Source organism: Hordeum vulgare, chromosome 3H (genome assembly GCF_904849725.1).
Source record: "Hordeum vulgare subsp. vulgare chromosome 3H, MorexV3_pseudomolecules_assembly, whole genome shotgun sequence".
NCBI lineage: Eukaryota > Viridiplantae > Streptophyta > Magnoliopsida > Poales > Poaceae > Hordeum > Hordeum vulgare.
In genome coordinates this window covers 86270115-86287506 of record NC_058520.1, presented here as the reverse complement: position 1 = coordinate 86287506, position 17392 = coordinate 86270115, and the positions used below count along the sequence as shown (strand labels likewise).

The window sequence follows — 17392 nt, the reverse complement described above, 5'->3', positions numbered from 1 at the left end:
CTCAGGGCATGTACAATAGGTAGCCTCAACCCGTTGCCCCGCAGGTCCAGGTAGGTTCGGAGTTTGGTTCGGGCAAAAAGCTATAGCCTCGCAGGCGATAGTGTAGCCTGCAGAAGACCCGGACTCTTCGGCTGTGAAAGCTGAGAAAAACAAGAAAAGTTGAAGCAATCCTGATGCATGTGAGGAGAGATACAGACAGAGGGAAAGAAAAATGATATGCATGTGAAAAGGATGATGTTGCTAGACTGCAGCCTCCGTTGGAAAAACAAAATCATACTCCCTCCGTTTCTAAATATAAGTCTTTCTAAGAGTTTCACTAATGGACTACGTACGGATGTATATAGACATATTTTAGGATATAGATTCACTCATTTTGCTCCGTATGTAGACAACTAGTGAAATATCTTAAAAGACCTATACTCCCTTCATTCCTAAATATAAGTCTTTTAAGAGATTTCACTAAAGGACTACATACGTAGCAAAATGAGTGAATTTATACTCTAAAGTATGTCTATATACATTCGTATGTAGTCCTTTAATGAAACCTCTAAAAAGACTTATATTTAGAAACGGAGGGAGTACTATTTAGGTACGGAGGGAGTAGACGACAGGTTTAATATTTTTTGCTTAGTTTAAGAGTGCTGCCTCCATGTACTACATGCCCTCACAAATCTCGCGCGCACCACCGATCTCCAGCGACCGCCTCAACGCCGGCGATGCCGTCCTCCTACGCCGCGGCCACCGCATCGTCTTCGCGGAAACTAGCCCCTTCCACTAGTGCCACTGCCGCCACCCGTAAACCAGCACCCTTGCCTGCACCCGCGCCCCCGCCGTCGAACCCTAGCCACGTCTCAGATTCTGACCCCTCGTCCTACTCCTCCTCCGGGGAAGAGACCGATCTCAGCGCCTGTGACCCGGCGACTGCGTCCGTCCTCTCCACCTACCTCTCCGTCGCCGGAAATGGCGCCGACCTCTCGAAAGTCGGCATCTTTCTCAACTCCGCCGCGCGCCGCCGGTCACCGCCGTGCCTGATCTGCTTGGACCCCATCCGCCCCTCCGATCCCGTCTGGTCCTGCTCCGCCTCATGCTTCGCCCTTCTCCACCTCCCCTGCATCCAATCATGGGCACACCAGTCAGCCTCCGCCGCTCCTTCCCCCACCTGGGGCTGCCCCAAGTGCCGCGTCGCCTACCCCAAATCCCAGACCCCCACCTCCTACCACTGCTTCTGCTCCAAGACCGAAGACCCTCCTGCGGACCCCTGGATCCTCCCCCACTCTTGTGGCGACGTCTGCGGCCGCCGCCTGAATTCAAATCACGACTCCGGCTGCGAGCACACCTGCCTCCTGCTTTGCCACCCCGGACCATGCCCTCCATGCCCGGCTGTTGTTCCTAATGCTCGGTGCTTCTGCGGGGCGCACCGTGAGCCCCGGCGCTGTGCGCATCAGCGTTATTCTTGTAAGGGTAAATGCAATAAACGCCTTAGCTGTGAACTCCACCGCTGTCCGGTGGATTGCCATGATGGGCCATGCCCACCGTGTGCTGTGCAGGGGAATCACAAATGTGAGTGTGGAGAGACAATGGTGGAGAGATTGTGCTCTGAAAGAGTTTTCCAGTGCAAGAGGGAGTGTAGTGGGATGCTGGAGTGTAGGAAGCATAGGTGTGAGAGGGGATGCCATGGTGGAAAGTGTGGTGAATGTCCGCTTCGTGGGCGGCGGACCTGCCCTTGTGGCAAGAAGGATTATCCAAGGTTGGAGTGTGATGTGGAGGCTGCCACATGTGGATCGACTTGTGAGAAGGTGCTTGGGTGCGGACGGCACAAGTGCCCCGAGCGGTGCCATCGTGGCCCGTGTGACGTGACCTGCCGGCTTGTGATAAAGAAGTCCTGCCGCTGTGGGGTTCTGAAAAAGGAGGTATGTATCTACAGAACATGTTTGTGATCACACTCTTTAAACTTGCATCTACAGAACATGTTTGTGATCACACTCTTTAAACTTGCAAGTAGTAAGCAAAACAGATATTCAAGCATTTGCAAGCAGTTAACAATACTAAACTAGTTGCACCTGATTGGCAGGATGGTATCTGCAAGCAATTGCTGCATGTAAAGACCAGTTGTTTAACTCCACTTTTAGGTAGTTCTTAGTAGTTAGTGAACAAACATAGAATGCCTGAATGCTCATGTGATTCAAATGGATTTTTGAGACCAACATTACCCCTTGCAATGCATACTACCTAACAGAGAAACAATAAGTAGCAATTGGTTATTTTTCTTTCTCCTTAATCTGGTCCAGTAATAATGCTACAGCTTGTTAGGTGTACTTCTATAATATTGCTTATTAGACAGCAAATGGATAAATTCCCCAATTCTTGTGATGCATTATATCAGCTGCCTTGCCACCAAGACTTGACCTGCGAAAGGAAATGTCAGCGTTCACGTGCCTGTGGACGCCACGCTTGTAAACGACGTTGTTGTGTTGGGGATTGCCCACCCTGCGCAGAGGTACATCTTTTTTCTCTCCTTTCATGATTTTGGCTCGTTTCAAGTTTCAAGCACTAAAAAGATCTATGCTTGTAGACTTGTGATAGGAAGCTCAAATGTGGAAACCATAAGTGTCTCTCTCCATGCCACAGGTATTGCCCTAATCAACGGTGCATCTTTGGCTTGTCATTTGCTATTGTTTAGTTCTACTTGCATTGCTACAGGCATACATGTATGTGCTCTCATTTTGAACTGCAAGACCATGTTAAAATACCAGAAGTGCCACCACACGGCAGATGTCAAAAACTCAAAATATGTTGTGTTGTTCTGCTCTGGAATAGCACCGTTTCTTTTTTGGATGGAAAATCTGTGTCTGTAGTTTTGACTTTTGAAGCTTTGATCTTGGTTCATTTGTATGAACTGAAATCCTACTTTTCTAGTAACATTTTGTTCTTTTTGTTTGCCAGAGGCGTTTGTTCACCTTGTCCTTTGATGAAGACCATCTCATGCTTCTGTGGGAAAACATACTTTGAGGTTGAAATTGGTAGACTCTTAGTTCTGTTGTTCATTTTGTTGTATGAGTTATATTCGGTCATATCTACTTCCTTAGATGACCAGGACACATAATTAGCACGCAACAGCTGCACGCTCAGGAGACCTATTTTTACACGATCTTGTGCACTTCCCTAAATGTTAATTCTTGCTCCAGTTTCGTTATATAGTACAAGTTCCTCATCAGTGTATCTCCTGTCCTGACCCACTAATTGCTAAGTTTCCTTCGTAGATTTGAATGCATAATTCTCTTGTAGGTTCCTTGCGGGACCGAGAAGAATCAGAAGCCTCCCAAATGCTCAAAAAGATGCAATATAGATCGTCTTTGCAGACACAAGCTTGATTGCCGGGTAAACTGTTCCGTCTCTTTTCTGTAACATTGTCATTGCTCATTAATGTTAATTTCTGGACAAATTTTATTGCTGATTGCCACTGCAAGGGTATTTGTCACATTGTTGTTGTTCAAAGTTTGTTCTTGTGAATTTAGTTGCATGTCATTCCTGAGTGTTTAATTACTTAGGCTATTATGAATTGATCCTCAGAATTTACTTGACATTTGATCTCCTTTCTTTAGCCCCATAAATGCCACTATGGAGCCTGTCCACCTTGCAAACTGATCTGCGGGGAAGAATTTTCTTGTGGCCACAAGTGTAAAGAAAGGTTTAGTGTTTACTTTATATGCTGAGTGTGTCATTGCAGCAGTATACCACGAACTACAGTGTCCTCTGATGTCTATCAATCTTAACACTACCCAGGTGTCATGGTTCTATTCCTCCACCGAACCCTGAGTTCACAGTTAAACCAATGAAAAAGAAAATGGAAAAGCATATAGAGTGTACGCCTGGAACTCCATGCCCACCATGCCAAGAAGTAGTCTTGGTGCCATGTTTTGGAGAGCATCTAGGCCAAGAACGTGCAGTAAGTTTTGAACAACATGGTCATCTTTTGGTCAATTTACCTCCTCCCCCAACCCCCCCACCCCCCACTCTTGCACATTTGAGCATGCCTCACATGTGCTTGCTTGTACACCTGATTATAACATACAATTTCTTTTTTTCATGTTTTTGCAGATACCTTGCTCCAAAAGCAGGCAATTTCCCTGTCAGAATTTATGTGGAAACCTTCTCCACTGTGGTAACCATTATTGCACAAAGGATTGCCATGTGTTAGAGATTCCATCGGATCAACGTAAGGCTGATGCCATATTATCTCTCAGTAGAAAGAACACTCTTGCCGAGCCTTGCGAAAGATGCAATCTTCCTTGTCAAAGGGTCAGTTCCTTTTTTGTTTCGCTTTGCAATACCTTCAGTTTCGTTGTTTTGTTTATAAACTTTAATATGAAATGGCTAGTTGAGCTCCGCATCTTTCTTTTAAGCTGGTGCATGATGTTTAGTCTTAATGCTTCGCCAGGCCAGGGATCCTCCTTGTTCACATCCTTGCCCTTTGCGGTGTCATCTAAGCGATTGTCTACCTTGCAAAGCCCTTGTTAAAAGATCATGTCATTGTGGTGCTATGACACATGCTTTCGAGTGTGTGTACTATAACAACTTAAATGCCAAGCAACAGCTGAAAGTAAGGTCCTGCAGTGGCCCATGTCATAGGTCAGTTACCAATTCCTGGTTTCTAATTGTTTCTGTTATGAATGCTCGCACAAAAAAACGCTGCACACTTGTTACTGAAATTTCTTTAATTGGATTTATAACTTCATAGTACTGAGTTCTTGGATCTGTTATTTTATGGCATTGTGCAGGAAACTACCAAATTGCCCCCATCTGTGCTCAGAAATATGCCACCCTGGTCAATGCCCGTCAGTGGATCAGTGCATGAAAAAGGTATGGCATCGGCATATTTATCTGTAACCAGCAACTTATCAGGTGCTCGATCTGTTTATTGATGAAACTTATTTTGAGAAGTTTTTTGGATATGTTGATTTGTTGAAAAGTTAAAACAAATTTTAATTCTGCAATTTCAAGCTATACATTTTTATCTGTATTTATTCCTCTGTATGTTTGATATCTATAAAGGTTAATGTCCGTTGTGCATGCAACACCCTGAAAAAAGAGTGGGTATGTCAAGATGTTCTCAAGGAGTACCGTCGATCTGGTCGTGATCCAAAAGAAGTACCTAAAGGTCAATTTGGAGTTGGCCTACTTGCATGTGGTGGAGATTGCCTGAAAAAGGTCAATGTTTCAGCCGCGGAGTTGCATATCCGGAAAGTTCAGGAGACTAAGGTACCAGATCCTACCATCGTAGTATGGAACACATTGTTTTTATCTGCGGAGATTTTACCACCAAACGATTTGATTCTGTGGTTAATTATTGAATGCCCATGTAGAACCCTGCTGCGGAAGTCGCAAACGTGCCCAAACGTAGGAAGAAGCGTGACCGTGGAGCACAGGAACCTGTTCAGGTTTCGATGTGGCAGGTGTGTAAAATATACAGATGTGATGCTCAGATTATTGGGTTTGCTGAGGTATCTCTGCTCCTTACAATACACTTGCATTTTTTCCCCAGCAAATCAAGCGGTGTCTCGTGGTGATAATTGCGTTGGCTGGATTGGTGGTGCTGGGACTGGTTATTTGGAAAGGCATCTACCAGATTTCGGATTGGATGAATGAAATGGAAGAGCAGAAGGCCAGGGAAAGGCTTCTGAGGGCTGGAAGGCTGTAAAAAGTACAGAACTATATATTGCCTCTTGTTGTGCCCAGTGATCAGTTTTTGAGGCGTGGATCAATAAACAACCGTGGTCCAGTTTTGGAGACATTTAGGTGAAAGGATGCCATTCTTTCACTCCCTCCCTCATTGTATCAAAACGAAGGTGACTGTTGTATTGTGTCTGAATTATGTTATTGAGTTGCTGTAAATGCACACATGATGTCCGTCTAATATATCGGCGGCTGAAACACTTTATGAGTTAGGTGTCTACAATTTTTTCAACTTGACTGCATCTCTGCAAGCACATGTATGATTTTGTTAAGAATTTTTTGGAAATGCACAAACGCCCTAAGCCAAGCATTGACCTCAGTTATTAGTTATTACTCGCAATGGTCCACAAGTGACAAGCCCAGCCTAACATTGATAAATTGCATAGCAGACATGGTTAGCCATGATAAACACAGGTTCTGGAGAGTAGACACTGGCCATGGTACCAGACATACAGTGCTACCCTAACAAGGTTCTCAGACCAGCACAAAACCACCGAATCGACATCGTATGCTGAAACAGAAGAGAGACTACTGCTTCCGCTTGCCGGATGATGTGCACCGTCATGGTAAGGCTCCCATGGTTCTTCTCCATGGGCTGGAGCTGGAACAGGCACACGTCCTGCACCCACAGCCGGTTGTCACGGGCAAAACCGCGCCAGCGTCCGCCCGTCGCCGCGCGCGCATCTCGACCTCCCACGCCTTCTTCCTCCTCACGAGTGTCACGGCGATCCGCTCCCCGGCTGGAAGGTACTCAGCAGCATACTCTCCGGAAATGGTCTGCCAAACCATTCATTCAGAGGAAGTGAACAACAACAAAGATGTACTACAATAGTACTACACCTGATCATAACGACAGCTTAGGAAAACACTCGCGACTTGGATCTGCAAAATTCAGCATGGCTTCGACAGAAGCGAAATTCGAATGAACCAAATTTGCTCTAGTCTACTACTAAGCGCAGGGGGTCTGGATGTGCTACCATCATCATGTTGCTCCTTGTTGACACGGCGGGTTGTCAGGCACGGTGGCGCCACCTTTGCCATTGTTGTCGCACCATGACCATGAGCTGTGGTTACTCTTTCAGGGGCAGAGATCTCCCTCCTGCACGTCATTGTCACGGAGGAAGCCTAACCAGCGAGTCCCATAGAGGGTGTGCCCGCACTGATCCTTCCTGACGCAAAACCAGGGGTGCCAGCTCTTGCTCTTGCCTGGCCGCTGCAGCGTCAGGTTCCGACTTTCACGCGGGAAGTGCTCCTCTGCAAAAAGCTTGGGGATCACCTGATTTTCCAGACGGAGGCGTAGTATCAGTGGTGGATCAAATATATACAACTCTACAAGTTTAGCATTTCAAGATTATAACCTTGACGAAAAAAGAGCAGATCAAAACTTACAATAGCACAATTCCGTGTGTTCATTTTCATGATAGCCACAAACACACGAGTCTCGGCTCGAACATCCTGGAGAAGCCTAGTTACTCTCTCCTCCTCAGCTCCAGACAGACGACCACTCCGAGACAAGACATAGTCGCGCCCTGCACAAGGTGTCTGACGATCATCATCTAGCCCAAAAGACGATTCATCTTCAGAATGTTCCTCTGCCTCAGAGTCACTGTCTTCTCCTGTACAGAAGGAACTCAACAGTTGGTTAAAAGCACGGCAATAAACAAAATCTAAGATACGAAATGTGTCGTGGACACATATTTCAAAAAGCAGTGCTAACGCACAAGACAATAACACAATGTAACCTGAATCCCCCTCGGACAAGGAGTTGCTCACGGCAGTTTTTCTAGGATGGCTTGAGTCCCCTCTTTCACAGGTAGCAAATCCTTTGCTTCCTGACGATCTAGTGCTGTCATCACCCGAGCCACTTGATATATCAATACATAATCCACGCTGCTTGATATATCAATATAATCCACGCTGCTTGATATATCAATTATCCACGCTACTGCTTTCTCGAACATTACAAGAAGCAGCTTTGATGCCAGCAGAGGGAAGCACTTTTTCACAGTCATCGGAGTCGAGCACCAGGACCTCGAAACGCGAGTTCTGAATGTGGCGAAACAGTAGCGAGTCGTTCTCCTCGACGCGATGCGCATCTAGAAATGCATCCCATCCACGCCGCCGGAGGACTGTTTCGCTTGGAGACTTCAACGGTGTACATGCTGCCGTTACGGGATTCCAGCTCGATGGTCCTTGATATCTTCCCTCCGAAATGGTTGATGAACTTGTTTGGTATAACCTGTAAGAAACATATTAATTGGTGTAAGCAAGCACAACAATTTCCTAGTTGAGTTTCCTACAACAAGGAGAGCAACAGAAAATACGATGTAGATGCAATGTAACAATTACTAGTATGTGCTACATAGATCAGTCGGGAAATGGGTTGATAAATGAAGAGCATGTAGTATTAACCACAATGACACATCACATGATTGGTTTAGAAATTACTCTCTCCCTTCCAAAATATAAGACCTTTTAGGGATTTCACTAAGAGACTACATACGGAGCAAAATGAGTGAGTCTATACTCTAAAATATGTCCATGTACATCCGTATATAGTTTATAGTACAATCTCTAAAAGGTCTTATATTTAGGAACGGAGGGAGTAGAACAGATAGCGACAAGTGCCATCTGGAGGTTACAATTTCTTCTGCTACAGTTTCCCAGCCTTACAGGATTTACTGCTGGCCTTGAACCCTGAAGTTTAAACCACATATTTTGCTCACTAGCAGTGATGTTCGGAACTATTCACTTGTGTGTGTCTGTTTAGCACCAACCACACTAGGATCATTTTCGTCTAACCTGTAAGCAACTATCCATACAAATTGCAACCAATCCTTACATGCAAAACATTCTAAAGAAGGAGAAGATGTCTAGGCACACTTGAGAAACTACTCCAAATTATCACGGGCTTACCATGCCATCTCTAAAATTAGTAGTCATGCGCCTGCGAAAACACCTCATCTTTCCATCCAAATGGTCAGCATATCTCTTGCAGCAGTCACAGTATCTCTTCATCTGGGAAGCTAGTCCAGCCATGTGAACTGAAATGTGCAGCTTATGTCAGTTGCACATTCAACAAAGTAAGTAGCAAACCTAACTCCAGACATCAGCATAGCAGTAATACCTCCTTCCTAGAGAGTACAGATGACATATCACATTCATGTTATACAAGTTGTGATTCTTGTCACTCTTATTACACGTTTCTACCTTCAAAAACACAAACAGACGCCGAATCTTTATACTGAAAGTGTAACTGACACAGAAAACTGCAACCAGAGGAAGAAAGAAAAGGTGCAAAAATGGGAGAGTGGAACAAATCAAAGCAAGGAAAGATGTTGTTCACGTAGTGATATCCAAAACCAGAGAAATGGCAGCAAGTAAACAGCAGCTCGAAGTCTTAACCCTCTTGGTTTCTTTCCTGATGCTAGAGTGGTATAGGACGTAGGGGAGAGGAGGAGACACCTTACAGTGGCAAAGCAGCTCCAGGAGGCAATGGTGATTCAGAGAAGAAGACTCAGCGCTGCTGATACTGCATATATGTACACAAGCGGCCTGATAAAGTAGTGGTAGTTTTAGACTTTAGTACATTTCTGTGCACCATGAAGCATCTTTGCCGAACCAAAAGAAGACACCAAAAAGAGAGATGCCGGTAATCATGTCTGCCCTGAAAAGGTATTGAAAGGAGCTTCATGAAGAGACAGTACAATATATGCAGGTATTGGCAGTACATGAAGTTACCTTGGGCTGGCAGGGAATCTGCAGAAATCTGTCATGATATTCTCTGCTGATCATGAAGCACTGGCAAGTCTAAGATACAGTAGTAATAATATCCTGTGCTAGACTGAGATGAAAAGCCTTGACAAAATAAATGCAACGTTATTACATTGCAACGCACTATCAGGGCCGGGCCGGTAAAATACATGGCCCTGTGCGACAATAAAAAATAAAGCCCTATATCATTCAAAAAAATGAACTAACGAAAAATTATAATGTATATGATATAATGTCTCACTAAATAAATAAACTAATAAGAAATTATAATGTTTGAAAATTAGACGAACCGTTTAAATCACCTATTCTCATGTCCTCTCTGGTTGAACAATTATACTATGATCTATAATCGAGGAGGGAAGAACTGATCTCTAATGATTTCCGTCAAAATTTAATTTATCACTTGGGAACAATTTTGCTAATAGTTTTGCTAAAGCACATTTAGATGTGTGATAAGTATTGCACGTCGAAGTCATATACCATTAATCTTAAGCGAAGATTCGTGTGGATGTTTTTTTTATTTTTATATGCTCGATTGAATCATTGAGATGTGTAATATCTATTAAGAGTAGTACTAGTAACCCAAGTTAATCAGAAAGGCTGAAAAGAGGACCTGTTGATTTTGTCTGAAAACCTGCATGCACGATATCAATCAAGCGTCGGTCTCTCTAGCTAGCTTCCTTTTTTCCTGCCCCCTCAAAAAACTTCCTTTTTGCTTTTCTTGAGGAAACTCTAGCTAGCTTCATGTAGGCTGTAGCGACATGTAGGCTGCAGCGACGCGAGTTGCGGATTGATTTTGTGATCGATTCACTGGATCCCGTCTCGATGGAGCAACCGTCGCTCGACGCCCCGACTCACGTGATCGGCCCAGCGTCCAGGGGCTATAGGACTATATAGAAATTTGGGCCCCCCAAAGTTACGGGCCCTGTGCGGCCTGCACATTGTGCACACCTATGGGCCCGGCCCTGCGCACTATGCAAACAGAGGAGCCACCTCTAGCTTTGCCAAGATGCCTCTGCATCAGGGTCGTTGCTGCAGAGCCAGAGTAATGTCCAGGGTCGTTGCTGCAGAGCCAGAGTAGTGTCCAGGGTCGTTTGCGTGCATACTGCATAGCACTGGCGTGTGGAGAAGAAAAGGAGCCCAGGCCAGCACTCGGGAAGCAACTGCGCCTCCAACTTAACTGCAACCACTTGCTCAGTGTTTTATTCTATATATGGTGCACAAACGCAAAAACGCCAAGAAAACTCGTGCACATTTGTATTGCCCTTAACTGACATATTTCCAGAACACACCAAAGTTTCAAACAATATGCTGATGCTGATGTAGGAAAGACAAACATACTTGCGAGCTACTATGATCTCCTAGACACTGTGGCATGGACGACATACTGATGTTTACAACTAATATTTACAAGACCCCATCCACTAAACTCGTCATGTTACACGAGTTCGATGATAATTTGCTAAGGCCGGAGATGAAGTACTAACTAGAGCATCGACCGACTTCTATAGCTTGTGCACTGGTGTTATGCCCAACAGGTGGAAGAACTGCCGCATGACGATGGCCGTCGCTTGGCACAGCAGCAGGCGGCTCGTTTCCTCCGGCGACCCGACCACCTGCCAGAATCATGGTACAAGGGGAAAGGCAGTTAAGCATGACGCGATCAGATAGAGAGAGAACTACTATGTGGTTTGGCAAGCAGATTGGTACCTGGCAGTTGGTGTAAAATTGTGAGAATCTATCAGATAGGGTGTACAGGTAGTCACACAAGCGATGGGGCAACAGGTCGTCGCAGGCCTGCTCGACTACCTAAAACGTTGCAGTATAGCCAGAGTTAACTATGCAATATATTATACGTATGCATAAAAGGATGATACTCTACTGAACTGGTAGTTCTTTATCAAACGCCATCCCGTGGAGATTTCATCCCAAGTATAGTTTAGACTAAAAGTTCTTAAGCTGCTGTAGGTAGAATTTTCAATTACAATCAAGTAAGTGGACTAAGACCTTGTTAAACAATTTCAATGAATAATCAAAACCATGTACCTCTGCAAATTGGATGAGATGCAACCCTAAGGAACGCTCGTCAGGATGGCCGAGAGTAATGGATTCAGTCTGAATCCAAAGGAAGGAAAGTAACAACCATCAGCAATCATGCAATGCCACAGACGGTGTATGGGTTACAAGTATGATGAAATGCTCACCATTTTCAATTCTTCGACATCCTTGTTGGATTTCTGGATGATGGAACAGATACGGGCGTGTGCATACTGAAGGTACACAGCGGTATTTCCCTGCTCATTGCATCACAGTTAGATCTTCATAATACACGCCGCAAAAAAAAAAGATCTTCATAATACACTCTACTTGGGTAGCTTAAAAGGAGTACTTTGGGACCGAAATACACCGAGAAAAAATAACCATACATAACTAGTTAGTACATGGATGCTAGAGTACCTTGTCACTTAGCATTTGTTCGTAGCTAAATTTGTAGTCCGTCAGCCGATTGTTTTTAAGATCTGCATACCTGAGTTAAAGAAATCATAGAAAATGAAGCATCATCAGAACGGTAAACTATGAGCAGCTAAACATCCACCATAAGGAAAAGTAAATAAGTCTTTATAAGTTGTAAATCTCACGCATGCATCCAAGTTCTAATACATGGAGGTGCACGTAAAATAGGCACGAGCAGTCATATGATAGAATAGAACTTCAATGCCTAGATGTGCAGGCTATTGAGTACGAGCAGTCATATGACAGAATAGAACTTTAATGCTTTGCAAGTTTGATTCATGGAACAGAATATATGAGATAAAATGACCCTTTTATAGTTTTAAAGTGTTTCTATCCAACAAAGATGATAGAAAGAGAATGTAAACTCACTTAACAGCACCATATCCTATAGCCTCTGAAGTTTTATCCAGCTGCTCATCCGTCCAGTTAGCAATTTGACCTGAACAAAATCGTCACAATTGCAGGCATGGTGAGAGTTCACTTTTTTATGAACAATGGGACCCCCCCTAAAAAAAATCGAAACATCAATTACCATTTTCAGTGAGACGTTTGATAAGTTGTGCTAGGCTCTGAGATTTAGCCTCATCAAGTAGATCTACCAGTCGAACAGCTCCATCAGAGGAACGAGTCCGGAAACGTAAGCCGTCTGTACCAAGAACAAAGCCAAAACCAACATGGCTCGCCCTTGGGTACTTTTCTTCTTTTTGATCTGGGAGCCAGCCAGCCATCCTAGCAGCCTATGATCAGTTTCACAGAAGGTATTGCGACACACAAAATCTCAGTTGGTCCTCTTCATATGACAAGAACCGACTAGTATACCAAGATTGCATTTGAAATATTGTTTCTACGTCCTACAACGAAAATGGGTATGGTACTCACACTGAAAAACGAATGGAAGTGTTGCTGCTGACCTACATCTGTTACATATATTATCCATTCTGCCATCTCCACATTAAGCCGGTACCTTCATAAAGATAAGAACCACATACGAGTTTAAAAGCTATGCAGTTCAATAGGGAGCCTACATCTCATATATTGAATACTGCTTGTTCATCTTCTCTGTCAAATATGTGAAAATAATTTATGTCTTAGGGCGAGAAGTTGCAAAAGGAGCAATGTGTTAATTGATGTCTTAGTAACTGACCAAAGAGCAGACAAGTCTGTAGAAGCATAGTTGAAGCCTCCATCTCTCTTGACCACTATCAGAGGAGGCTTTCGGCCGTCGATAACTCGAGCGCCTTTACATTCTGTAATCAAGCCTTTGCTAGTCAATTCCTCCAAAACACGAGGAATATAAGGACTGTAAAAGCTCTCGCCCTGAGAAAATTAACAATTTAGTTAGCTTGATGCATAAAAAGTACATAAAACTATGAATAATCATTTACTTCTTGTTGGTGAAGTTTGGTTGGAGATCCAGGCTATTGGTAGTTTCAGTAAGGCAAAAAATTCAAACGAAGGTAAAATGTAGATAATCAATAGAAATTTATTCCCCTTCAAAACATGTTCGAAGAGTATATTTATCAGTAGTAACTGAACATGACATTCCAGCACTAGTAAACAATATGCACATTGCAACAAAAACACAATGCTTATTTTTTTCGGGAAACCACAGCTTAGTTCACACCGCCAGAATAATCGAGCTTCCAATAATATGTGAAAAATTCAGTCCTATCCCAATACTTGTTGGTAGGCAAATAGTGAACAGTAGTAATACCTTTTCTTCAAGTTTCACATTAAGCCGTTTGTACACCAAGTCAAACTCATTTCGGCTAATTTGACAAATACTTTTCCAGGCAGCTAGGTATCTATCTTCCCCTCTCTACAATTCAGTTATTGTTTGGTGGTGAGAATAAGTCATGTCATAAGTCATAATTTGAGCAAACAACAAGGATTGAAAAAAACACACCTGCAGGCAAACTACTGCTTGCTGAGCCCTTCCTTTAAAATCAGGATTCTCATCAAATTCTTTCTTGGCATTTCTGTAGAAACCCTGTAGTGTATATGCATAACATAACAAGATGTCGCTGGATCAGGAAAATAATTGCAAAACATTCGAAACGAGCTTTCATTCAATGAGAGTTTTGTCAGAATTCGTAAATTTAGTAAGACAAGAAAATTACTTGAAAGAAATAGGTAGAACTATTGTGATAAATATCAGTAGCATGCTCTATATACATATGCAGAACATACCATAATAATGATTTTCTATTGCCCATAGCAAGATTTGTATGCACCGATTCAGTCTTTAGGGGTTACAGAAAATGACAAACATCAGCCAGTGCTAGCACTAATAGTGCAATTGTAGATTTGGAGAGAGGAAGCAGGTTAACCACTCAGTATTAGAGTAAGATGCTAGAGGTAAATCATCATCTAAGGTCAGATACATTACCTTGTGATTTTTTTTGTGTACTTAGATTAAGTTTCATCGGTTAAAGTATTGGATAACTACTAAGCCCTGGTACTAGTATTAACACATACCTGAAGATCCCCAATGGCCTGGTTGGCAGCTTCCTCCCCATTTGGGAATTTCTCAAACAGAAATTGTATCAGCATTCCAAACTGAAAAAAGATAAAAATATCATTAAAGTAAAGAGTTCCATCCGTGTCGATCTTTAATACCTCAGTACACGTGAATTTGGTACCTGTGTACCCCAGCCTCCCACATGGTTGCGACGAAGAACTTCAATATTTGCAAACTCAAATATGCGAGCAAGTGTATCTCCAATTATGGTTGATCTTGTATGCCCAACGTGCATCTCCTTTGCAATATTCGGAGATGAAAAATCAAGCACCACCCTCTTAGCTGGTAAGATTGGTGCCCATGATTCGATCCCATGGATAAGCATGTCATGTATCCTCTGCAATTGTGAGGCTCATTAATATGGTGGGCTTGTGTTAGCACTTACCAATAACATTGAGTTAATAAAGAACGCTATTTATAGAACATCTCAATCAGACCTGTGCGATCCATCACTTGATAGGACTATATTAACATATCCAGGTCCAACAACAGTGGATTCAACAATTCTCGAAGGAGGAAGGTTGTCTGCAATTGCCTGCAAATATGTTTAGTTTGGATATTAGGGAAGAAAATGAAACAATATTTCCTTCAAGAAAACATTCGGTTATGAAAGCTTTACCTGTCCAACTGCATTGGGGTTCCCGAGGTTTGTTGCAGATTCTCTTATACGTGGAAATAAGCTCATTGCGTTGTTACTGCACATGATTGACAGACGATTTCTTGTTCAGTAGAGTGACTCATCTCATTAACCAAACACTCAGATAGTAAAATTATAGACTAGACGTAGCACAACAACATACCACTGGTAGTCACCAAATCCTGATTTCGAGACTTCGAGCATTGGCTCCACATCAAAATCAGCTGCCACTGCACAGAGAGATTTCACAACCAATCTGTATAGGTGTCGTTTAACACTCTGCACTCTACATTGAGTCTAGCAATGCAAGAGAGGAAACATTGTCAACACTCAACACCAACGACTACCTAAGGACAGAAAATACATACAGTAACTCTACAATCAGCAACCACATAACAATTTTGAATGACGACTAGATAGATTGAAGATATGGTATCTATGATTTAGGCAATAACAGAAGATGTAAGAAAAAAATTGTAACATGAATTGAGGGAAAAAACAACACATAAGGACAAGACAAAAACAAGGCAAACATTTATCACCTATAAGCTAGTTTTCCTCATAAACGTAAGCTTTATATGCTTACGGAACTGAAGCTGACAACACACAAAAGAAACCTATAAGACCACGTCTTATGCATTTGGACCAGACCCCACTCATGATAACACTTCATTTTATTTATTTAAATAAAATCCTCATAAACACACCCATGATTGCTGATGCCACATATCACAACAGTATGACTCGTTATCATGCCATAGTTTGCAATATAGAGGGGAGGAGTAATTACGTATCCAGTGACAAGTTAGGCAAATCGGTGGCTGAACTCTAGATACGCATGGAACAAAGCATGCAGTTAAGTCTTAGCAACACTTCAGCTTTAGATTCCTGAGGTTGTGAATGGGGAGTAGAAAAGGAAGTGGATGCCGCCTCGCCACCCATTGTCATAGCTCTAAGCTAATCACACGGGCTCTGCAGAATCCGCCTGTGCAGATAGACAAACAAATACAAAATATGCATCAATCATACATATCACAAATCCCCATATTTGCATGTTACAAACGCAACACTGTCTTGTTCCTCTCTTTTCTAAAACCAAGGGAAGCAGAGCAGCAAAGTGGAACGGGTGATACAAAACCACGTTGGCCAAAGCGAGGCCAAGCAAATCGACAAACACATGGCGGGCCATGGCCATGGGCACGGCTTCGCCGGCCGCCAAACTCCTCACGCCTGTCAGGCTCTGCTTACTGACGAGAAGAAGAACAGGGGAATTCCGCTCGAACTAGCCTCTTTACTCACTGATTTAAGGCCGAAGGCCGAGTTATATTACGAAACCAGCCAAGAACACTGGCGGCGCACAAGGGGGAAACCCTAGAAAAGTTAAAGATGCCCTACACGAGCTCGATCATGGCTTTATATAGCCTTACAGAGAGGAGAGGGGAAGTAAAGCAGAAAGAAGAAAGAAGAGGAGGGCGATCGTGCCGGAAGCGCGACAGTGACGCTCGAGACTACTATCACCGCACGATCTGAGATCAACGGCTGCCTAGGCTTCACTTAAAGCGAATCGGTACGATGGCCTGTCAAGCGTCGGATCCTGGATGGACGGCTTCTGTTGCTTCCCGCCAATCTTCTTGTTTGAAACAACGCTGATCATCGCTGGTAGTCCTTGGGTCCTGACAATTCCCCCCGAGAAACACCAGACCTGTCCTCAGGGCTGGAATGCTGGAAAGACTTTTTGTATGAAGGAGACATCCTCCCAAGTAGCATCTTTCTCCTCCAAATTAGTCCATTTGATGAGCCACCTCACCACTGGGATCTGAATATCCCCTTGCACTCTTGGGATCAGTTTTCTCTTCAGTAGTTTCTCAGGTTCCAGCAGGATTGTTCCATCAGTGTGTAGTAGTGGCAGGTTGGGGTTTGGGATTGCTTGAGGTCCAAGGTGCTTTTTGAGTTGACTAACATGGAAAGTAGGGTGTAGTTTGCAGTGCTCAGGTAATAACAACTTGTAAGCTACAAATCCAACTTTTTGGATGATTCTGAAGGGCCCATAGTACTTAGAGTGCAACTTGAGGCATCTGTGCAGGCTAAGTGTTGTATGCGTGTAGGGTTGCAATTTTAAGTATACCATGTCTCCTACTTCCAAGGTCCTTTCTGATCTTTTTCTGTCAGCATACATCTTCATACTTTCTTGAGCCTTGAGCAGGTTTCCTTTG

At 43.4% G+C, this 17392-nt stretch overlaps 1 protein-coding gene and 1 pseudogene across 1 annotated transcript; one reads left to right on the top strand and one right to left on the bottom strand.

The window, feature by feature from the left end:
- Positions 1 to 644: 644 nt before the first annotated feature.
- LOC123443079 (NF-X1-type zinc finger protein NFXL2) lies at positions 645 to 5938 on the top strand. Its single transcript, XM_045119330.1, has 13 exons — positions 645 to 1910; positions 2384 to 2497; positions 2573 to 2628; positions 2944 to 3010; positions 3286 to 3378; positions 3603 to 3688; positions 3784 to 3946; positions 4099 to 4299; positions 4439 to 4629; positions 4779 to 4860; positions 5053 to 5259; positions 5364 to 5453; positions 5543 to 5938. Exons 1-13 carry the CDS (start codon positions 717 to 719, stop codon positions 5696 to 5698), a joined length of 2700 nt encoding a protein of 899 aa, XP_044975265.1. The 5' UTR covers positions 645 to 716; the 3' UTR covers positions 5699 to 5938.
- A 568-nt stretch (positions 5939 to 6506) lies between these two features.
- Positions 6507 to 16121, bottom strand: LOC123443080 (annotated as a pseudogene).
- Positions 16122 to 17392: the final 1271 nt, after the last annotated feature.